Source organism: Anopheles arabiensis, chromosome 3 (genome assembly GCF_016920715.1).
Source record: "Anopheles arabiensis isolate DONGOLA chromosome 3, AaraD3, whole genome shotgun sequence".
In the NCBI taxonomy this organism is placed as follows: domain Eukaryota; kingdom Metazoa; phylum Arthropoda; class Insecta; order Diptera; family Culicidae; genus Anopheles; species Anopheles arabiensis.
This window is the reverse complement of record NC_053518.1, coordinates 33860615-33880661: the sequence shown is the minus strand read 5'-3', so window position 1 is coordinate 33880661 and position 20047 is coordinate 33860615. Positions and strand designations below refer to the sequence as shown.

At 45.3% G+C, this 20047-nt stretch overlaps 1 protein-coding gene across 10 annotated transcripts in view; it reads right to left on the bottom strand.

The window, feature by feature from the left end:
- Positions 1 to 3674: 3674 nt before the first annotated feature.
- Positions 3675 to 20047, bottom strand: part of LOC120901592 (CUGBP Elav-like family member 2) — a 293066-nt gene continuing 276693 nt past the window's right edge. For 9 of the 10 annotated variants that reach the window (XM_040309653.1, XM_040309654.1, XM_040309655.1 and 6 more), the window contains 5 exons: positions 17915 to 18206; positions 15923 to 16096; positions 14247 to 14276; positions 11793 to 11951; positions 3675 to 11474 (listed from right to left, as the gene is read on the bottom strand). In XM_040309653.1, coding sequence (XP_040165587.1) covers positions 11203 to 11474; positions 11793 to 11951; positions 14247 to 14276; positions 15923 to 16096; positions 17915 to 18206 — 927 coding nt within the window. In that variant the 3' untranslated portion in view covers positions 3675 to 11202. The remainder of the gene's footprint in view (positions 11475 to 11792; positions 11952 to 14246; positions 14277 to 15922; positions 16097 to 17914; positions 18207 to 20047) is intronic. The other variant, XM_040309657.1, reaches the window with a different exon arrangement.

Genomic DNA, 20047 nt, shown 5'->3' with positions numbered 1-20047 from the left:
ATTAGTTTAGTATAAGTTTCAGAGCCGACACGAGCTCCGTATCAATTCTTGGAGTAATATGGGTTTATGATCCAGCATCAATTCGTATAGCAGTATGAGTTCATGATCCGTTCCAGGGCTGATATGAAGTATCATTTCCATGACGGATATGGCTTCAGTATTATTAGTTTCATCGAATATGGGATCGTGATCAGCTCCAGGACCGGTATCATGGGTTCATGATCAGTTTTAGAGCCAAAATAAATTCAATATAAGTTCCTGTACCGATACGGGTTCAGCATCAGTCCATCAGACAAGTTAGTTCATACCACCCATCATACCATCATTTTATTCCTCAATAATCCCTTCAAAATGGCAGCGAAAAGTGTCACAAGATGGAAAAGCTGTGCTGCAGGATGTATCCTGGCCACCATTATCCCACACGACAGACGCTAAAACAAAGCATCAAGTGGCGCCGGGAAACATCGTTTGACGTTCATTTGGAAGATGTTCCACATCGATGACATTTTGGTGGGAAAATGGATTGGAAAATTACTTCCACTTAAAACGGAAGACGACTCAGACTCAGATTGAAGCCACAAAACAGGACAGACAATTTCATCTTATTCTGTCCCTTTTGTAGCTTTCCTACGAAATTTCCCCTTAGCAAAAAGCATCCCTGCTTTCTTGGAAACCCATTTTGCAAGCGCTGTTTGTAATGCCTGGCAATATTCATTAAAAACGCTCCAGAGCTAGTGTGCCCATCGCGGTGGAAAACAGCGCCCATGAATGATTAAACAGCGGAACATGACAAAACGGGCAAACTAATTTCACCAGGCGGCAGCGGCCGATTTCATTTCATTGCCAGTTGGTGGTTCGTTCCACGCTGTCGCTTTTTCGATTTCGCTTTTAATCCAATCAAAATAAACATTTCAACTGTGTACGTGTGGAGAAATTGGGGAGGACCAGTGGCCGGTACGAAGCGCACGACACGACACGACATCTTCCTTCCTATGCAAACGATGCAAAGAGACAAAGCAATTAGGCATCGGGGCTCGTTTTGGTGCTTGTAAACAAATTCCAGCAATAATGCCACAACGGCCATTTGGAACGGTCTCCTGTCTCCTGGCCTGTCTCAGCCCCCATTCTCGGATACACATAGATCGGGTGCAAAGGACGGAGTAATTAAAAGTTCACCACCTTTTGCGGACAGGCAGAACACACGGCAGCGTCAACGTCGGAACGTATAAAGCACTCATAATAATGGCCACGCGCCACGGACAGAGAGGGAGAGAGAGCAATTACGCGCGCGGGGGGCGGTGAACAGTGTCCTTGTTGTCAAGCGGCAAGCTCACGCCTCACCGAGTTCGCCGTCGTCTTCGGCGCGCCAAACGAAGAAGGATCGCCATCAACACCATCATCATCATCGTCACCCGACAGTCCAGTAGTGTGGTGGTAGTCGTCGTCGTCCTCATCACTGGGGATCCTTTCTCTCTCTCTCACTCTCGGTGCAGCAAAATACGAAGAAGCAATAACAGTCCATTGGTGAACTAATTTAGTGATTATGCAAATGAATACTTCTCTTGAAAAGGCCGGCGGTCTGCTTCTTCTTGGGAGGACCAGCAGGTCTTCTCGGGGACAGCAGGTCTTCTTGGCCCAGCAGCAGCAGCAGCAGCAGTAGGAGCTAGTGTCAGGGCTAATTGAAGAATAATAGATAGTTTCAATATCCGATCTGGGAGCGGACACAGGCGGACACAGGCAGACACAGGCACGCGCGCTGGGCAAACTCTGTGGCATCATTTATCACACCGGAGTAGGTGATAGGGCCGGTGCCGGAAGGCGCACACACACACACACACACACACACACACACACACACACACACACACACACACACACACACACACACACACACACACACACACACACACACACACACACACACACACACACACACACACACACACACACACACACACACACACACACACACACACACACCCAAGAGTAGACAGACGCTAGTTTGGACTAGAGATGAGTTCTCCTAATCATACCCACAGTTCCGCTAAGGTTTTGGCAAGATTGATTCGGATTCCTGATACCAATGGAATTGCTAGCTCCGCTGGAATCGTCTGGAATCGTGCGGAATCGTGTGGAATCGTCGGAATCGTCCGGAATCGTCTGGAATCGTTCAGAATCGTCGGCAACGTCTGGAGGCATCGGAATCATCCGAAGTCATCGGAATCGTCTGGAATCGTGCGGAATCGTCGGAATCGTCTGAAATTGTCTGGAATCGTTCAGAATCGTCGGCAACGTCTGGAGGCATCGGAATCATCCGAAGTCATCGGAATCGTCTGGAATCGTGCGGAATCGTCGGAATCGTCTGAAATTATCTGGAATCGTTCAGAATCGTCGGCTACGTCTGGAGTCATCGGAATCGTCCAGAGTCATCGGAATCGTCCGGAATCGTCTGGCATCGAGCGGAATCGTCGGAATCGTCCGGAATCGTCTGGAATCGTTCAGAATCGTTGGCAACGTCTGGAGTCATCGGAATCGTCCAGAGTCATCGGAATCGTCCAGAGTCATCGGAATCGTCCGGAATCGTCTGGAATCGTGCGGAATCGTCGGAATCGTCTGGAATTGTCTGGAATCGTTCAGAATCGTCGGCAACGTCTGGAGTCATCGGAATCGTCTGGAGACATCGGAATCGTCTGGAATCGTCTGGAATCGTGCGGAATCGTCGGTATCGTCCGGAATCATCTAGAATCATACAGAATCATCGGCGTCGTCTGGAATCATCAGAATCGACCGGAGTCATCGGAATCGTGCGGAATCGTCTGGAATCGTGCGGAATCGACTGGAATCGTTCAGAATCGTCGGCATCGTCTGGAGTCATCGGAATCGTCCGGAGTCATCGGAATCGTCCGGAATCGTCTGGAATCGTGCGGAATCGTCTAGAATCGTTCAGAATCGTCGGCATCGTCTGGAGTCATCGGAATCGTCCGGAAACGTAGTGGATCGATACTAGTGAATGTGCGTACGACTTTAATAACACGATCAGTAAAGAATCGATTTCGGAATGTACCAAGCCCACATACCTACTATGAATACAACCATAAGTCACAGTTGGCTTAAACGATCAGTAGGTGTCAAGTGAACTGCGCCTTAGCTTAGAACAACAAAACAACGGAACAATACGAAGAAAAATGGTCCTTTTTCATAACCGAAACTATTCTGGAGTGATCGGAGTTCACTGTCTCCCTACCGATCGCATCGAAACACTTGAATACTGTAAAACGGGCAGTGTTAAGGGCCTTTTATTGCCAGTATACTATGCTCCAAACATTTTAGGGACAATTCCGGACAATTCCAGACGATTCCCACACTTCTGAACGATTCCGGACGATTCCAGACGTGTTTGAACTTACCTTTTGGAGCTGGTTTCCGATATTTGATGCCGCTTTTCAGTGAATTTGGCCCAACTCTAGTTTGGACGCGTAGGCGAGGAAGAAATGTTCATGTCTTGTTTTTCGATTCTTCAATAATGGTGCAGCCCTGGCAGCGTTCTCGACCGCGTGATGTACAATGATTTTCTTTCGACACTTTCTCGTTCTGATTTCTCCACTTTTTTTTCGGACATTTGTTTCACAAGCTTCACAAACAAAAAAATGCAACACACATTTCACAGTCCGTTGTTTTCAGTTTTGTGATTTTTCACGAGTTTCTTCCTCCGCCTCTCTCGCTCTCTGCCGAAGAAACGACACGGTTTTATTCTTATCAAAATTCAAAGTAAAATCAAATAATAGTAATAAACCATACAAAGAAAGTTTTGTGAAGTGTTGGTGTGTAGAAGAAGCAAGGAGCAAAGAATCATCTTTATCAAGGTGGGAGAATGATAAAGGAAATTAGAAGGGGTATTGAGGGGAGGCGGGGTACGATTTCCCAGTGTTTTCCCCCCGTTGGCACATGATGATGAGCAAACTAATGTACTAAGGATAAGAAGGTGAGGGAAATTGAGGTCCAAAGGATCTGGGCTTTCGTAAAGTTTACAATAGCTGCCAAAGGACACAAAAGGGAGCGTTTGGGACCAGTAATAGCCCAAAAAGACGCAACATAAAACTTCGGGAACTTTAACCTGGTTTCTTGGATTTTGCTCTGTGATAGTCGCCTTGTTGCCGCAGCATTGATGAGATGAGAAATCGTTTGCTTTTGTTATGTTGTGTCTTTCCTTTTTCAGGATTATTGAACTGTTTTTTTATCTGTTTCGTCCCTTTTTTAAGGAACAACCAAATAAAGAAAACATTATTTGTGTGGAGACAACTGATTTGTGATAACAAATCAACTAATGGCGCTGCTGCTGCTGACTTTACTGCTGTCCAGCGAGAGGTAAGGTAAGAACATCTTAATGCCAAGAGGGGAAATACAACGGGAATACACCCGACCCGACCGAGAGCTGCCATAGAGGGGACAACATTAACGGGGGAAACAAAAGCCAGAATAGGGACCCTTCTTCGCTTCTTTTCTTCACTCCTCTTTCTTCTCGTGTACAGTTTTTCTTCTTCTCCGCCCTCTTTTCTCGCCTCTGTTGTATATAATATATATATTCATATATAAGTACCTAGTGTATATAATATATATATAGTTAAGTTTTTCTTCTTTTCTCTCTGTTTCTTTTTATCTCTCTTTTTAAACCGAATTTCGCGCACCTACGGCTGGGCTCTCTCTACTTGTTTTCTTTTCTTTTACTAATAGACTTTTTCACATCTTTTCTGTTTGTTGTGTATGTGGTTGTGTGTGTTTTCTTTTTACTACTACACTTCTTCCTTATTTACGATTTCATCAAATCATTGTTTCAGTGTTTTTTGTTTGTTTCTGTTTTATTTCGAACACATTTCTTCTCTTGTTGGGTTTCGTTTTTTTTTTGTTTGTTTTTGGTTGCTCTCCTCCCTTTCGTTTTTTCATTTTACATTTTTTTCTATAAACTGGCACATTTAGTATTTTCCACGCAACGCTCTTTCACCGCTTTTGTTTGTTTTGTGTTTTTTTATTCTTCTTCTTCTTCTTATCGGTGTAAGTGTACAGTTTTTTTCTGAAGCTTTCCACAGCAGGAGGGAAACACGCTTTTGAAAGTTATCCGTTATCTATACATCATCAATGCGATTGTGTGTGAAAATTCGGACCAAATCACACGCACACACAAACACCGTGACTTCTTACACAAACCAAAAGAGGGGAGCCACTAACACATTTTTAAATCTTTGCTTTTTTTTTTACAATAGTATTTTTAACATTCACCATCCAGTGTGCTTGCTTTATTTTCCCTTTTCTTTGTTGAACAAGGGCGCGTGTGTTTTATTTGTTTTTTTTTTTTTTAACCTTTTGTATTATTTTGCAACTCTCTTTCTTTGCTCTATTATCTACTGTTGCACTGTCTGCACGTTCACACTAATGATTTCTTTTTTCTTTGTTTGTGTAATTGTCTATCCTTAAACATCCCATCCTGTTGTGATACACACCACACACACACAAACATTCACACACACACGCGAGCTACACAATATAGTCCGTAGATACATTACAAAGCACCAAATACCGGTGCCACACACACAACGATGAACGACGAGTTTCGTTCTGCTGTTTGCCGCTGCTGTTTCTGTTTGTTTGTTTGCTTCTTTGCCTGAGCACTACTACTAACTACCTAACTAAACTAAAACACTACTACAAACACTACACACGGGCTCTCTTCTGCGCGCGCTGCTCGCACTGCTTCGCATAATAGATATATAAAATGAGAAATGAAACGTTGAGTACGAAGAAAACCAAGCAAAGACAAGACAAAAAGAAAAGATAAAGTCAAAACAAAAAAAAACAGCACAACAAAGAAAAGAACAAACAATCGAACAAGTGAAAACAAAACACTCAGTAGAGAATTAAAGAAAGCATAAGTAACTGACAAAGAATGAAGAAAATTATTACTATTTAATTATGCTTTTGGCCCTTAACTAAGAAGCGGAAAGGTGAAACCAACCCCACTTATCGAACGAAAATTGTTATTAATCATACAAACAAGATTTGGTTTTTTTGCCGTGTTTTCTTTGTGTTTTTGCTGTTGGTGGTGGTTGCTGGTGGTGCACATTCTCTTGCGCACTCTACCTTTCGCGTATAATTTTTTTTTTTGCAACTTTATACACTGTACATTATACAAATGACGTTTGCGCATTGAAGATGGCAATGTACCGTTGTAGTTTGTGACAAAATGGCGACGATGAAACAGAAATTAAACGCTCTACACATCACCCCTACTCTCACCCTCTTCTATCTGGGGCCTTTAGTGCGTTTTCCCTCCTTTCATGGAGGCGCCCCGTACTTCTGTGCTGGTGTGGCCCTTTGATACGCGAATTAATTTATCCTACAATTCCTAAACATTTACAAAAAAACGGACGCTCGTCGTACGATGAAAGTAATGTGTTTGTCAACCTCCTCCGATCACATCACAAGACTGCTTTCCTTTTATTTTGCTAATAATTGTAGAAAAAGAGGATTTTTGTAGGGATAACCACGTGTCTTGCGGGCTGTACATTCCTTGCCCCGTTTGCGTTTGTTCACCCGTGAACCAATGAGCCATTTTTCGCACACAAAAAGGATACTTAAGATTTGATTGTTCTTAAAAAGGCGTAATTTTAAGAAGATTCTCTGAAAAAATCGAAATGAAAGAGCATTTCGTGACAAAAACGGACATGACCCAATCAACAAAGAAGGAAAGAACGATCGATCTATACCCAAAAAAAAAAAAAAAGCGCCACTAATTTGTGTCCGCGTAGAAGGGCAACTAGCGTATTTAGTGCAACACAAATGGGATCAAATTTTCGCCAGTATTCCACAAGGAGCTGCTCTCACGTGGCTCGGGGGCTGCGGCGGTTAATTGAATGTGATGCCAAAACTTAACACCTAATCAACCGCAACTTGCCCCGGAAGCTTGCGGGCCGCTTCGTGCAGATGGAAGGTTAGTAATTCGCATGCACTCATCATCACCTTGGTACACCTTATGCTTATCCACTCTGCACACTGCAAGAGTGTTGGCTTACACGTACACCGCGGTCCGCGAGCGCACCTTGTCGGATTTACATAATTAAATAATTAATCATAATCAATGGGGTTTAAATTAGAAGTAACTATCGGACGGTGCACACGGCACGACCCACCCCCATCGCATTCGCTCACATCCACACCTCAATGCCAACATTATTACACCTATTGATGACACACAATATTGGCGGTTGTCGTCGGAGGTACTGAGCATATGTGCACCGTACGTAACTGACCTCCATCTTCTCTTCTATCTGCCGCTTCTCATTGGCGCATTGTTTTCCACGGTACACACGTGTCTCATTGTCAACCAGATTTGACCTCAACACGCTTGTTAAATTTCCTCTGAAACCGCTTGCCTTCTTGCCTTCGAACCTGTTCAAGATGGATGCAGTGAACAAGCGCAACCAAGGATACTGCTTCCTCTCTCTCTCATTCTCTCTCGCACAGAGGGAAGTAAAACCACGATATTAACACTGGCCACCGGTCAAACATACACACACAAACACACTGAGTGCCTCCAAACAAAACAAAACCACACCAACCGGGTAGCCGGGTGTGTGTGTGTGTGTTGCCATTACTCATATTGCGCTAATTCCACGCTAATGAAAATTGATCCGCCAACCGGATGTGTGTGTGTGTGCGATCCCTTTCTCTCAATCTGCCACCCACACACCCACACACACCGTCAAACCACACCGGTGGTGGCTTGACACCCAACGCGAACTAATTACAGAGAGAGAGAGAGTATTTCGCCGTCGGATGTATTTTGTTCCGGATTTGCCCTGGACGGCCGCAAACCTCACACCTGTCCCCTTCTCGTCCTTTTGTAGCTCACTAGGGCTACGATGGCAGGGAATGGGGGAGGGGAGGAAAGCCAATGAATATGGATATCCTTCTGGCAAATGATTATAGATCAGAGATCAAATGACGTGCCACATAAACTAGTTGTGTGCACACGGAAGCCGCCATACAAATTCAAACGCTTCCACCCACCACCCACTTGGTAGGGGGTCAGGTTGTGTGGTTGTGTGTGTGCTTCTTTCATCGGAACCAATGCCACAAACCAACGCCCGTGCCGCCGAGGTCAACAGCGCGAAAGGGAGTTTTGAAATATGAGCTAAAACCGTAGGCTGCCGCCGCCGCTAGCTGATTAATACCAATGTGGCAGCAGCGTCCAGGTGGTCGAGACCATGGGCCGGGATGTCATTTGTGGTTATCTGACCCTCCCATTCCCCGTTCGTCCTTTCCTCACACAAATCGAACCGAAGCGAACTTCCCTATCAATTTATCTAATTACGCCTGTAATTTGAAATTATAATCATTATCAAGCATGTGTGTCCACCAACAAAGAGCGCGCGCGCGTGCCAGGATTTTTTGCATTGGTGCAGCAGCCCCGACACACACACACACCCCGTCCGGCTGTGATCGATCTTGCAGGCTTGCAATGTACACAGCTGTTGCTGTTGCCCCACAGCGATAAAAAAAAACGGAACTGCTGAATGAATAAATGACATTTAATTCGATTGTACATAAATAGTTATACATGTAATACGCCAAAACACAATTGACGTGAGCACAGAGAATGTACCCAGCCCAGCGCGCGTCCCTTTCCTGTTTTTCCTCCCTATACACGCGCGGTTTGATTTGGTTTTTCCGTGGTTGTACCCTTCGGAACGGGTGCACCTTGTTCTTGTGTGTACGTGCCCCGCTTCCGGCGCACTACCATTGACATTACGACAAGCAAGGTGCGGGATAAGTACGGGATTTTACACATCGACACAAACGCGCTGATACTTCTTCATACATCAAACACAGCTAACTTCCCGGTGAATGAAACACGATTTTCCTCTCTCTCGCTCTTCAATTGCCTATCATTGCCTAGCTCGCTCTTTCCAGGCGCTTGATACCGATCTGAACATTTTCGAAGGAAAACAGAAAAGGTTTCTACAAAAAAACCAAACACACTTAAGAGCTATGGGCGTTTGCTTTAAGTTCGCTGAGCTGTTTTTTGTTTCTTCTTCTACATTTTAAACGGGAGATGACACACACACACACCTGGGTTGCGTACGCAAGTTTCCTGAACTAACTGCTGCACTGTGTAACAAATGCGCGTATTTCATTTTCTTTTTGAACTGATCAAAGCCAATTGCGGTATAACTTATACATTGTAGAAATAAAGAAAAAAAAAACGAAAATTAAGATTAACAAATCAAAAAGGAACATAAAAAGATAATGGGAGCAATATTCAAACCCAAAGTACAATTACATATTGTAGGGGGAAAATCTACTTTTTCCTCAATTTCATCAATGAACATAAAACGATACCTTTCTTTTGTGTATCCTGCTAAGTGCACAAATTCACTATTTTTATATGCAATTAAACAAACTAACTAACAAAAAAAGAAGGAATCCAACGAATAAGAAGGTTGTTTAATTACGATTACGGTGTATAAAGTGCTGTTTTCAAGGTGGTGCTGTCGCTTCACACTTCAAAAAAGTATAGCAGCGAGAATATTAGTCGAGAGAAGAAAAAAAAACCTGCATCCCGCTCTCTTTTCAGGCGTCTTGCAACAGTTAACAAAGAAACATGCATTGAATTATGTTTAAACAAAGTTAAAACAGTTAAACCAAATAAACAGAAAAAAACCCCACATTCATTTCGGGGTATGCGCTACAGTAGTGTACCCACCACTCTTATCATGTGGGATGTGTTTACATGCAATATTTAACGTGAAGTTGATTCGTACGAAGCGAGTTTTTCTTTAGTGGGATGCAACATAAAACAGATAAACACAAAAAAGAAAACGCCCCCATTTTTAAATAGTAATATTTGAGTCCCCACCCTTTTTTGTACGATTGCTCCATTGCTATTGCTGCTGTTCTTAATGTCCGCCTCCAAAAAAATGACAACAAAAAGAGCAGCACTGACTGATAAAACTTTGCAAGAACAGCAGCAATAATGTTAGTTATGTTGGCAAAGAAAGAAAAAAAAGGGGGGAGCGCCACAGACTTTATACACCTAGCAGTCAAAAAATTGTGAGCAAAGTAGTGCGAAGTACACTTCACGCTGCTTGCAGATCAAAATAATGAAAAAAATAAAGGATGATGAATTAAAAAAAAAACTAAAAATGAAAAAGCTAAGCAAATAACAATCATTGTGCTAAGGATGAAAATTCCTCTACTCTAAGGAGAGGGATGATAATAACGAGAAAACGTCCAATCCAGTGGCTCGCGAGTTCAGAAACAGATTAATTAATAATAGCATAAGAGATAAAAACGAAAAGTATTCCATAACGCAGTGAAACGAAAATCAAACCATGTAAAAGTAATTGTATGGGGATGGGCTTGAGTAGTAGTAGTATAAGAGAAAGTTGAAGAATAATGGCCATTTGACGTGAAAATCAGTTCAAAACCTCACACTAAACCACCGATAATAAGATCGCAAGCGCTTGGCTATCAGCATTTGTTCTGCGCACAACTTGTTTGTGAAACTAACCTTTGCTTTAGCTACCGCAAAATGTACGATCGATCGTACTTGATCGTGTGTGTGAATGTGTGTAAACTTATGCGTTAAACCTAATCAAAGCGAATGATCCTCAGCGCGAAACTAATATGCTAACTTGTTCTGACTTGTTAACGTTGCCCGCCGTTTTCCGCTTACTGAACCGTACCGGCGCGTCGTACAGCCCGGTTTGCTGTACAGATACAGGGGCGGTCCCCACACACATACACACACCGATTTATCTCTCGTACTGGGCTGATGAAGGACTGTGGTGGGTGGCGTATTTTTTCCTGCAGCGAACGGGCAAAGAATGCACCCATCGTGTGACACTTTCACGACTTACTTGTGACCCCGGACGACAAGTGATCCCGCCTGTTGCTGCTATTGTTGCTAGTGGTGGTGGTGGTGGTGGTGCTGGTAGTAAATTTGAGGTTGTTTGTGGTGACAAATCGGCTGCTGCTGGTGCCGGCACCGACAGGCGACAGCGTCCGGATGGACGCCGGAGTTGCTGCTCCCCCTCCGTGCCGATTGATTGTTGCGCTTGCGATGATCGTGGCGGTAGCGGTGGCGACGGCAGCCGCGCAGTACCTCAGCAGCTGCGCGTTCACTGTCGCCGCCAGCTGCCCCAACTCCTAGTAAGGTTTGGAGGCGTCCTTGGAGCGCTTGAGCTGCACCTTCAGCCGCTTGGTGCCGATCTGGAACCCGTGCATCGCCTGGATCGCGGCCTGGGCCGACGACACGTTGTCGAACGACACGAAGCCGAAGCACTTGGACAGGTTCGTCTGCTTGTCGATGAACACCTTCGCCGAGACGACGTTGCCGAACGGCAGGAAGGTCGAGGCGAGATCGGTGTCGGTGAACTCCTGCGGCAGGTGGTAGATGAACAGATTGCAACCTTCCGGTCCTGTTCGGTAGGCGTTGATGGATGGGTGAAAAAGAAGAGCAAAACATACGAATTAGTAAACAATTCAGTTAGTTCTGCGTACACAAATACACTAAATTTAGGATTGTAGTAGGAAGATAGGGAGGAATTGAAACGACAAATATCTAAAAAAAACCAAACAAACTCAGCCGTAAGCAATTTCTACTGTGCAAAAAGGGGGAAAGCATTTAGAAAGCGATTTGGGCACTCTGAGAACTCTGCGGTTCGCTTAACTTGAGGTGAGAAGGGGCAGGAAAGAAGCGCATCGGGTTAGAGTAAGCGTTTAGTGTTGATACGTACCTTCAATCTGCTTGCCGGCGGCGGCAGCCACCGCTTGCGCTAGCGTCGGCGTGGTTAAAGGCGTCGGGGTGAATGCGGCTGCAGTGGCTGCTGCTGCACCAAACTGCGGTAAGGCGGCGTACGAAGTCAGGCCCGTGGCTGTATCAGCACCGGTTGTCCCTGTACCGGTCAGCAGTAGCAACAACAAAGCCAGGGGAAATAAAACAAAAACCGGGCAGATAGAAGGAAAAATAGAGAAAGAGAAAAAGTGGAACACAACTTCTATTAGTGAAATGAGAAGCGCTGTTTCCTCCATCGTCCGCAAAGGGAGGTTGGGTATGGTTGAGTGCTTATTAGGTAGTTAAAAAAACGGGGGGATATTTTAAATGATATTATTATTTGCCGAATGGGGTGTGTCAAGCCAAAACAACCAAAACCGAATAATCAATGCACAAACCTATATGTATATATAATGGTTTAGTATTTAAATCACACTACAAAACGGATCGATCCGTCAACTTGGCTAAAGAAACGTGGAGAAGGTATTGGACAGGTTAAAAGTAGTTTTAAAAAAAGATTAATTTATACACAAGATAAGGAAATCTTAGATAAAGCCATGCAGCGGAGCTTGTAAATATGATATTTAATTAAAATAGTTGCAAAAATTAACAACAACTTATAGCGTATTATTACAATATGTTTTTTATACATACAATTTAAGGTAAATGAGTAATGGTTTACTTTAAAGATTTTTTTTTAATTTATATTACAAAATAAAACACCATTTACATCCTGTTTGACGCAACGTTTACCCACCCACCAGCAGTGTTAAATGAAGTGCTATAAATAACGATTTTTCTGTCACGCCACCCATGTGAAATTGCCCAGAAGCTACCTTTCCCTCCCCCTTTTGGCAGACCTCACTTATTACTGCCAACTGGTCGGCACGTCGGTCGGCTTCGCCTGCCGCCTGGAGGAGGATGGAGCAAAATGGGGTCTAATTAAATTTTTATGAATTTCATGTGAGTTTTTCCACCCATTCGGTAGGTCCAACCGACCAACCGGTGGTAGCTTAAAAGGATGTTTCCGAACCGAACGGACGGTACATGCAGGTAGAGCGGGGCAAAGCGATGGGGAGCTCCCAGTGTGTGCACGGTCGATCGAATCCATCTGTGTCGGACGGACTGGGGACCCGGACGAGTTCTCCATCATCATCATCACGGAGCGAGAAGAGGCGTGTGTTAGTAGTTTCAGCAAAGTTATGACGGATACATTACTCGATTCTGAATCGCAATGATGTGTCGCGGTGCCACAGCGGGACGATAATAATGAACACGACCGTTGTGCGACTATTATGGGTGTGTGTGTGTGTGTGTGTGTGTGTGTGTGTGTGTATGTTGGTCTGTCTAGCTATGCCACGAGTCGTCGTCCATCTGTACTTCCGTCCGGGCAGGATGGCTCGCTCAGCCCGTCGTGCAAACCGTATCATTTTGTGTCCAGAAATGACTAGCACACACACACACACTCGTTCGTTCGTGAGCAAAGTGGGTAATTATCATCATTTTAAATTTTCAACGATTTTTAAAAGGGTTTTCGCGGGCGCGCCAGGGAGAGATGGACGGGTGCGGTGATGGAAGCATGATGGTACAAATTAAATTTTCACACACATGGTCGGTTATGATGTTAATGGTTGCAAAACCGCAGATCACATTTACGCGCGCTGTCGAGAGAACGGACACACACGTGTGACGCCGCCCGGGACCGGGAAATGTGGGTTTTTTAGTTTTCCGGTTCGCGCGCGTACACACACGTACGCTGTGTATTATTGTAAAAGGCAAAGTTAAAGCTAAACTATTACCACGAGCGAAGTAACTAGGTATTGGAGAGTTTCTGAACAGCTGGTCGATGTGTGTGTAGCTACGTCCAGAAAGAGTTATTAACAATGTAGTGTAACACAATGCGTAACATTCAGAAGAAAAAAAAAACATGCACTTTATAAAAGTAATAAAATAAAACAAAAAACGACTTTCACACAAATTATCTCAAAACAATGCACGCAAACACACACATAAAAAAAGCTTTAACAAAGAAGTAATGTTTGTAGTCGTGTTATTACAAACGCAGTCGTTTTAAAGCGCCATACAAAATTACAAAAGAAAGAAATAAAACAAAAAAACAAATTACCACAAACAACCAGTAAAAAATAGGGATAAAACTGTTTAAATTGTCAAAAAGATTACGCACATTACATAAACAGAGAGAGAGAGAGAGAGAAAAAAAAACAGAGCAAAAAGAGAGAGCGAGCGAGCAAACGATAGGGAGTTTGGGAGGGAAAAATCAACACACCTCATGCCAACCAAAACCGAACCAAAAGACACACTAAAGAGCATTCCAAAACAAAACAAAAAAAAAACACGGGGAAAGGAGGGAGCTTCTTAAGATGGGAAGAGAAGGAGCTGCTGCAGCGGGGCTCACCTGACGTTGCTGTTTTCCCTAACAGACCGGCTGGTGGTGATGGGTGTTGTTGTTGTTGGTGGTGAGTAACGATCATTTTGATTTGACGTACAAAGGAGTTTTTGAGGTAACAAAGCACAATGTTGTAATAACATGTCAAATATGTGGTTTGTGGATGTGCCGACGAGGAGAAGCCAGATTCATGTTGCAGAAAGGGACGGAACACGGAAGACACGGGAAACACGGACACCAGTGAAAAGAAAGACAAAGAGAATCGTTGTTGTTGGTATAAGAAATCACACAAAAGAGAGAAAATATCGATTTGTTGTAAGTTGAGAAATGGTAGAAAAATCACTTTAACTGTATCTAAAATGTCCCCTTCGCTGGAAATGAAACGGTCACAGCGCCACCTTTCGCCCGGAGCCGCGCGGGAGCGCTATCATTCATCGGGAATTGCAGGAATCGACGCTAATTTAATTTAATATAAGCACGCTTTTGCCGCACACCGCGAGAGTGCAACGATACACACACATCTAGCTCGAGTCGCGTTTTTGGAATGGGGCGAAATAGGGCACCGCCATTGACCCCCCCCCCCACCATCGGCCATCGATCGAAGGGCGGGTCGCGTCCACAGTTGGCGAATCCATTCCGGTGTGAGCCATAAAACCGTTTATTGCCTCGACAAGGAGCACACTTTTTATGGTACGCAGGATGATTGCTATCCTCCATTACGGCGCAACAAGCGCTGGTGGCACATGCACACACACACTCACACAATATCACAGACAGTGCAGGAGAGTGGAGGAGGCTAACCTTCCCAGGCGAGTGTGGCCAACAACGCACAGGTGAAGAAGCCATAAAACAGATAAAAGTAAAATCGTTCATCTTTATAACTTTTACGACTGTTTTAATGGGACATTGTTGTTGTTGTTACTGGCTGTTATGATTTTGGTTCGACGGGTTCGGGTCGGTGTTGCGGTGTTTTCCTGTGCCATGGCTACATCGAAGCATCATCGAGCGGGCGCGCGCGGTTCGATATTAATTTTACTTTTTTTACGGGATTTCCATTTTTTGCTTTTGCTTTTTTGTACCCAACATGAACGCCTGGGTGTAAGGGAAACAAGTGGGAAACAAAAATGGCCAACCACTCTAAACAACAACAAAAAACTGTACACCGATGTGCACTTGAAGGTAAAGTTTCCATTACATTTCTTGCAGCCCTGTGTTGATAAGTTCAAAACGCGCACAAGGATTTACTTGCTAGGGCTAAGGGCTTCCATATTTCTTTTCGCATAAGTGGGTGCGCTACTTGAGTGTCTCAAGTGGGACACAGAGTGCTTTACGCGTAGGATGGACATTTCAGCAACGAGAGATGGCTGGGGCGGAATTTTATTGCAATTGTGCGCTTACTCCGGTGAACACATTTAGATGTACTAAAACTTTTCCAAAAGCCTCTCTGCGCAAAGTCTGCGCAAGATGTCTTAGAAGAAATCATTGAAGCAAAACAACAACAACATCCTGTTGGTTTGAGTTATCGCAAATCGAGAATATCCTTGTCCCCCACTTAATGTACTTTAACTTCTATTTTGAAGACCTAAAATAGACAACACACACACAACCTGTGAAACGTCAACGAGTCAAGCGCTCTCCCGGCGCTCGGAGGCTTGACAAATTAGCGTACGCCAGAGTATACTTACACAAGGAGGTCGCTGCATTGCTGATGGCCGTGGCCGGCGTCTGGGCAGCGGCGGCGGCGGCCGTTTGCAGCGACGGCTGCGTGATACCGGCTAGCGTCACCAGATTCTGCAACGAGATCGGCGCGAGAAGGCTTGCGGCGGCGGCGGAGGTCGTATCAGTCTGAGCACTAAGTCCTGCCGAGGATACACCGAGAATGAGAAGAAAAGAGAGAGAGAGAGAGAGAGAGAGAGAGTGAGACCAAAACACCATCAAAAGCTAATCCTTCAATTCGGACGAAAGGAGCGATGGACACGCTTGCACGATTGCGTGTATGTGCGGCTAAATCCCACCCAACCCCACCCTTTTTCCAGATAAAAACCCATTCATCTTCGTCACGTAGCTGTGTGGCGGGTCTGTGTGTGTGTGTGCGGAGCAAAGATTTTGAGACACACACAAACGGTGATGGTGGTGATGGTGGTTCACATTCAGCGCGTGACGCAACATCGTCGTCGATGTGACTACCCATTTGCGGTTGTAGTTGGAACCGGCCGGTAGTTCCTGCCGTCTTCTAGCGGGCTTTGAAAGGATTTGATGCCAACCAACACCACCATCCCCGAACCTCGACCAAAACAGGCCCAAAGTCCAGCAAACGCCGTGCGTGACGTGCGTTAAATTCGTTTATTTATGATCCATTGAACAATGCCAACACAACACGCTCATTTAAGAGGGTTGTGGAAGAAATCGCCGCAAAGTGGCGGAGTCGCAAAACTATAAAAAAGCTGACAGAAAGAGAGAGAGAGAGAGAGAGAGAGAGAGAGAGAGAGAGAGAGAGAGAGAGAGAGAGAGAGAGAGAGAGAACGCATCGTGTAATGGGGTTGGCACCGTTTTGTCATCGTTTTTTAAACCGTTTCTTATTATTCTGAGTAGAAGTAGGGGAAACACACAGACCCTAACTACCACATACATCAATCCGGGTGCGAGCTGTGCCAGCCATCAGCACCGGTTCCAAACCAGCACGTGGATATTAAATCATTTCTAATTCCCATTTAGTGTGCCAACGGGTTTTTGATGTCCAGCCGCAAACTCTGGCCGGTCGGTGACGGCGCTTTTAGTGTTACGTTAGCTGGCTGTGGTGATCCTTTCAGCAATTGCCACGTTTTAATGAAGGTGACCAGGGTGACGCGTACCGGGAGGAGGGAATGCCCACCGGATGTCGGTACGGAACCACCGTCATTTTGCGCCTTTTCGACACTATCGTTGCACGCACGCACCCGCGTTACGGGCTAGAGTGTAGAGAGCAAAGTTAGCGTGAGTACCGGAGAGCACATATTGCGCTGGTTTCTAGCTTTCGTGCGGAGGTTTTGTCGTCGGCACCGGACACAACAATGGCAATTTTGGCAGTCGGTACACTGGCAATGAGCTGTGTGTGCGTGTGTGTGTTTCTGTCCCCAAATTTTCACGTGCTGGAGCGATAAAATCTGACCCATAATGAACGTAAAACCCCGTACGGACAGAGTCCCCACCAACGGGACCTGGACCGTCGGACGGGGATATTGAAGTCGTTCTTTTCGAGCTACGGGGAGCAAAGGGAATCAAGAGAGGCAGGTAATTATGTAACAGAACATCCGGAGAGCTCGTAGAGTGTAAGGTACGGTGTGCCTCGACGGTAACCTTAAATCGATTAGGCAATCTGATTTGTTTGATTAACTGGATTGTGCTGGCGCTACCAGGACAGTTCCCTACCCTAATCTCATTATGGCGTGGTCGTTCCTGTTACTTCGCTCTAAACTGATGCCACTGCTTGCGCTGTACGGCAAGCAACGGGGACGGGGTAAAAGACTTGATTGATTATTTAAATGTGTTTCCTCCCTTCTACAGAGACTTGGAGGATTCCACAGACACCCGTTTCTAGCACATCTAAAACATCTTTCTAGCTCCCCGTTTGCTAACTGTTGCTGTTAGGTGGCTTCGTGACTTGCAGCTTCAATGCGGTTCGTGCGCGAGCCCCGTACCTTGCAAAAGATGCTGCTGCTGGGCGACGGCCTGCAGCTGCTGCAGCAGCGAGAGCGGCGGGGAGATCGCATCGGCCGCCAGGAACGGGGTCTGCTGCTGCGGTGGGTTCGGATGGGCGGACGCGGTCAGCGGCGTTACCGATTGCGTGATCGGCTGATTGATACCGGTCATGCCCCACAGGTTCGTCTGCATCTGTTGCATCCGTTTGGCATCCTTTTCCTTCTGCGTGTCGGCAAACTTTACCACCAGCGGTGCCGAGCAGCCCTCCATCGTCTTGCTCTGGTGTAGTTGCTGAAAGTGGAAGAAGGAGAGCAAACATTGGGATTAGTGAAAATGCTGATAAAAAGGACGTCGGTTTGGGTTTCGAAATGGATGAGAAGCATTAAGAAGGAGGTGTCGTTTTTTCTGGGGGAGATCGTACGATTGAATGGCTAAACATGGGATGAATAGTCAAATAAGGTAAATGAATCAGCGCGTAACTGCAGCGATTTATCAGTGGTTGGAGGTTAAATGCTGTTCATTATTCGTAATTGGTCTAAATAAGTTGTTTATAATCCGTTAAAAACCATCTTCGGCACTGGTGAATTACGGGAATTGAACTCACGACGACCGTAATCATAAGTCTTCCCTATGGCAACTACACTATGCGGCTGGATCATTCCCTCGCCGCATAAAACTATACAGTATCGTCCACGAAATGAAGCAATTTAAACAGTAACAATCCTGTTGTTTTGTTTTATTTTCTGCTACTGATCCTAACCACCAACATTCCGCGGGCCCTTCCTACGCGCAAAAGAACACGTGATAACACGTTTGTGGCGCATATTATAATCATCGACATTAAACCAACCGTCGTCAGAGACGCCAGAGCGCGTCAATATCTCTCGCCCGTACCGTACACAGCCGAACGAACGTCGTCGTTTCGCTAAATGCGAGTGTTAATTTCTAGCCGAATTATACTTAATGGCCGTGTCACGCTTCCACCGTTGTGCGGTAAAGTCGATCCCTGGTGCAACATTTAGGCAAGCGCTGACGACGAGCAGCAACGGCATTCCCGTCGTGTGCTGTTGTTATCCTTAACCTGAGCAGGCCTCGTTCGCCGTAATATTGTCGTTGTCGTGTCTTTTGCAGGCAGACAAGAGAGAGATAAACAGGGGACAGTGGTGGGTCGTTTTCTCGCCGGTGCAAGCAAATGGTGCGGAAAGGTGAGAAAACCACGCCATTCTTTGTTGTAAATGAATCGCGTGTGGGTAGCGTTTGTGTCTCTTTGGAAGTGTGTGTGTGTATCTGTTACCGTGCTTAAAAATCATAAAATTTACATAGAACGTTTCCGCCGTTCCGGCTGTTTTTGGATGATCCCAAGTGTGTCGTCATACTTGGAGTTGTGGTGTGTCATGTTGCGCCGCTCACATTCCCTCTCTTTCTCTCTTTTTGGCACACTTTCCACCACACATTGACAAGCGAACCATTCTCGATGCCGAAAACTCGCACCGATATCTTCACAAAAGCGTAAGGCGAACATGAACCGTGAATCTTTCGATTTCCAGCAGAGCGAACACCGAAGAAGGAGTCTATTGGCGCAACACACAAGGGCTCATTAAGGGGCAGCGTTTTTTGACAAGTGTCCCCGTCGTCCCGCAAGAGAAGCAAAACGTTTTTGAAGCGTGGGGAAAGGGAAATGTAGCAATAATGCTTGCCACTGCTAATGACGCCCCATTGACGAAAGTACGCCTCCTACCTTTCGCCCCGCACAAATGTGTGTAGGTAGGTGGGTGGGGTACATGCTCTCGTTACAATCATGAAGCGAACATTTAACGGGCACATAATTATAAGCTTATGAAAAATAAAAATTACATTTATTCTTACAACAACACAACACAATCATTGAACGTAGTGTTGGGGGGAAAAGGCGGCTTCTGCGGGCAGCCCTTCTCTCCTTCTCAGCAATTCAGCGGGGGGGTTCGAATACGGCTCGCGATGTCAATTCGAAAGCAATAAGAAATAATCGTTACCGCTTTGGCCGGGGGCGCACACAAACGATGCCAACGCACGACACGGGGACGCGGGGTTGCCTATATTCATTTTATTTCCATGTTTTTTTTGTTCGATGAAACAAACCGAATTGATGGTGT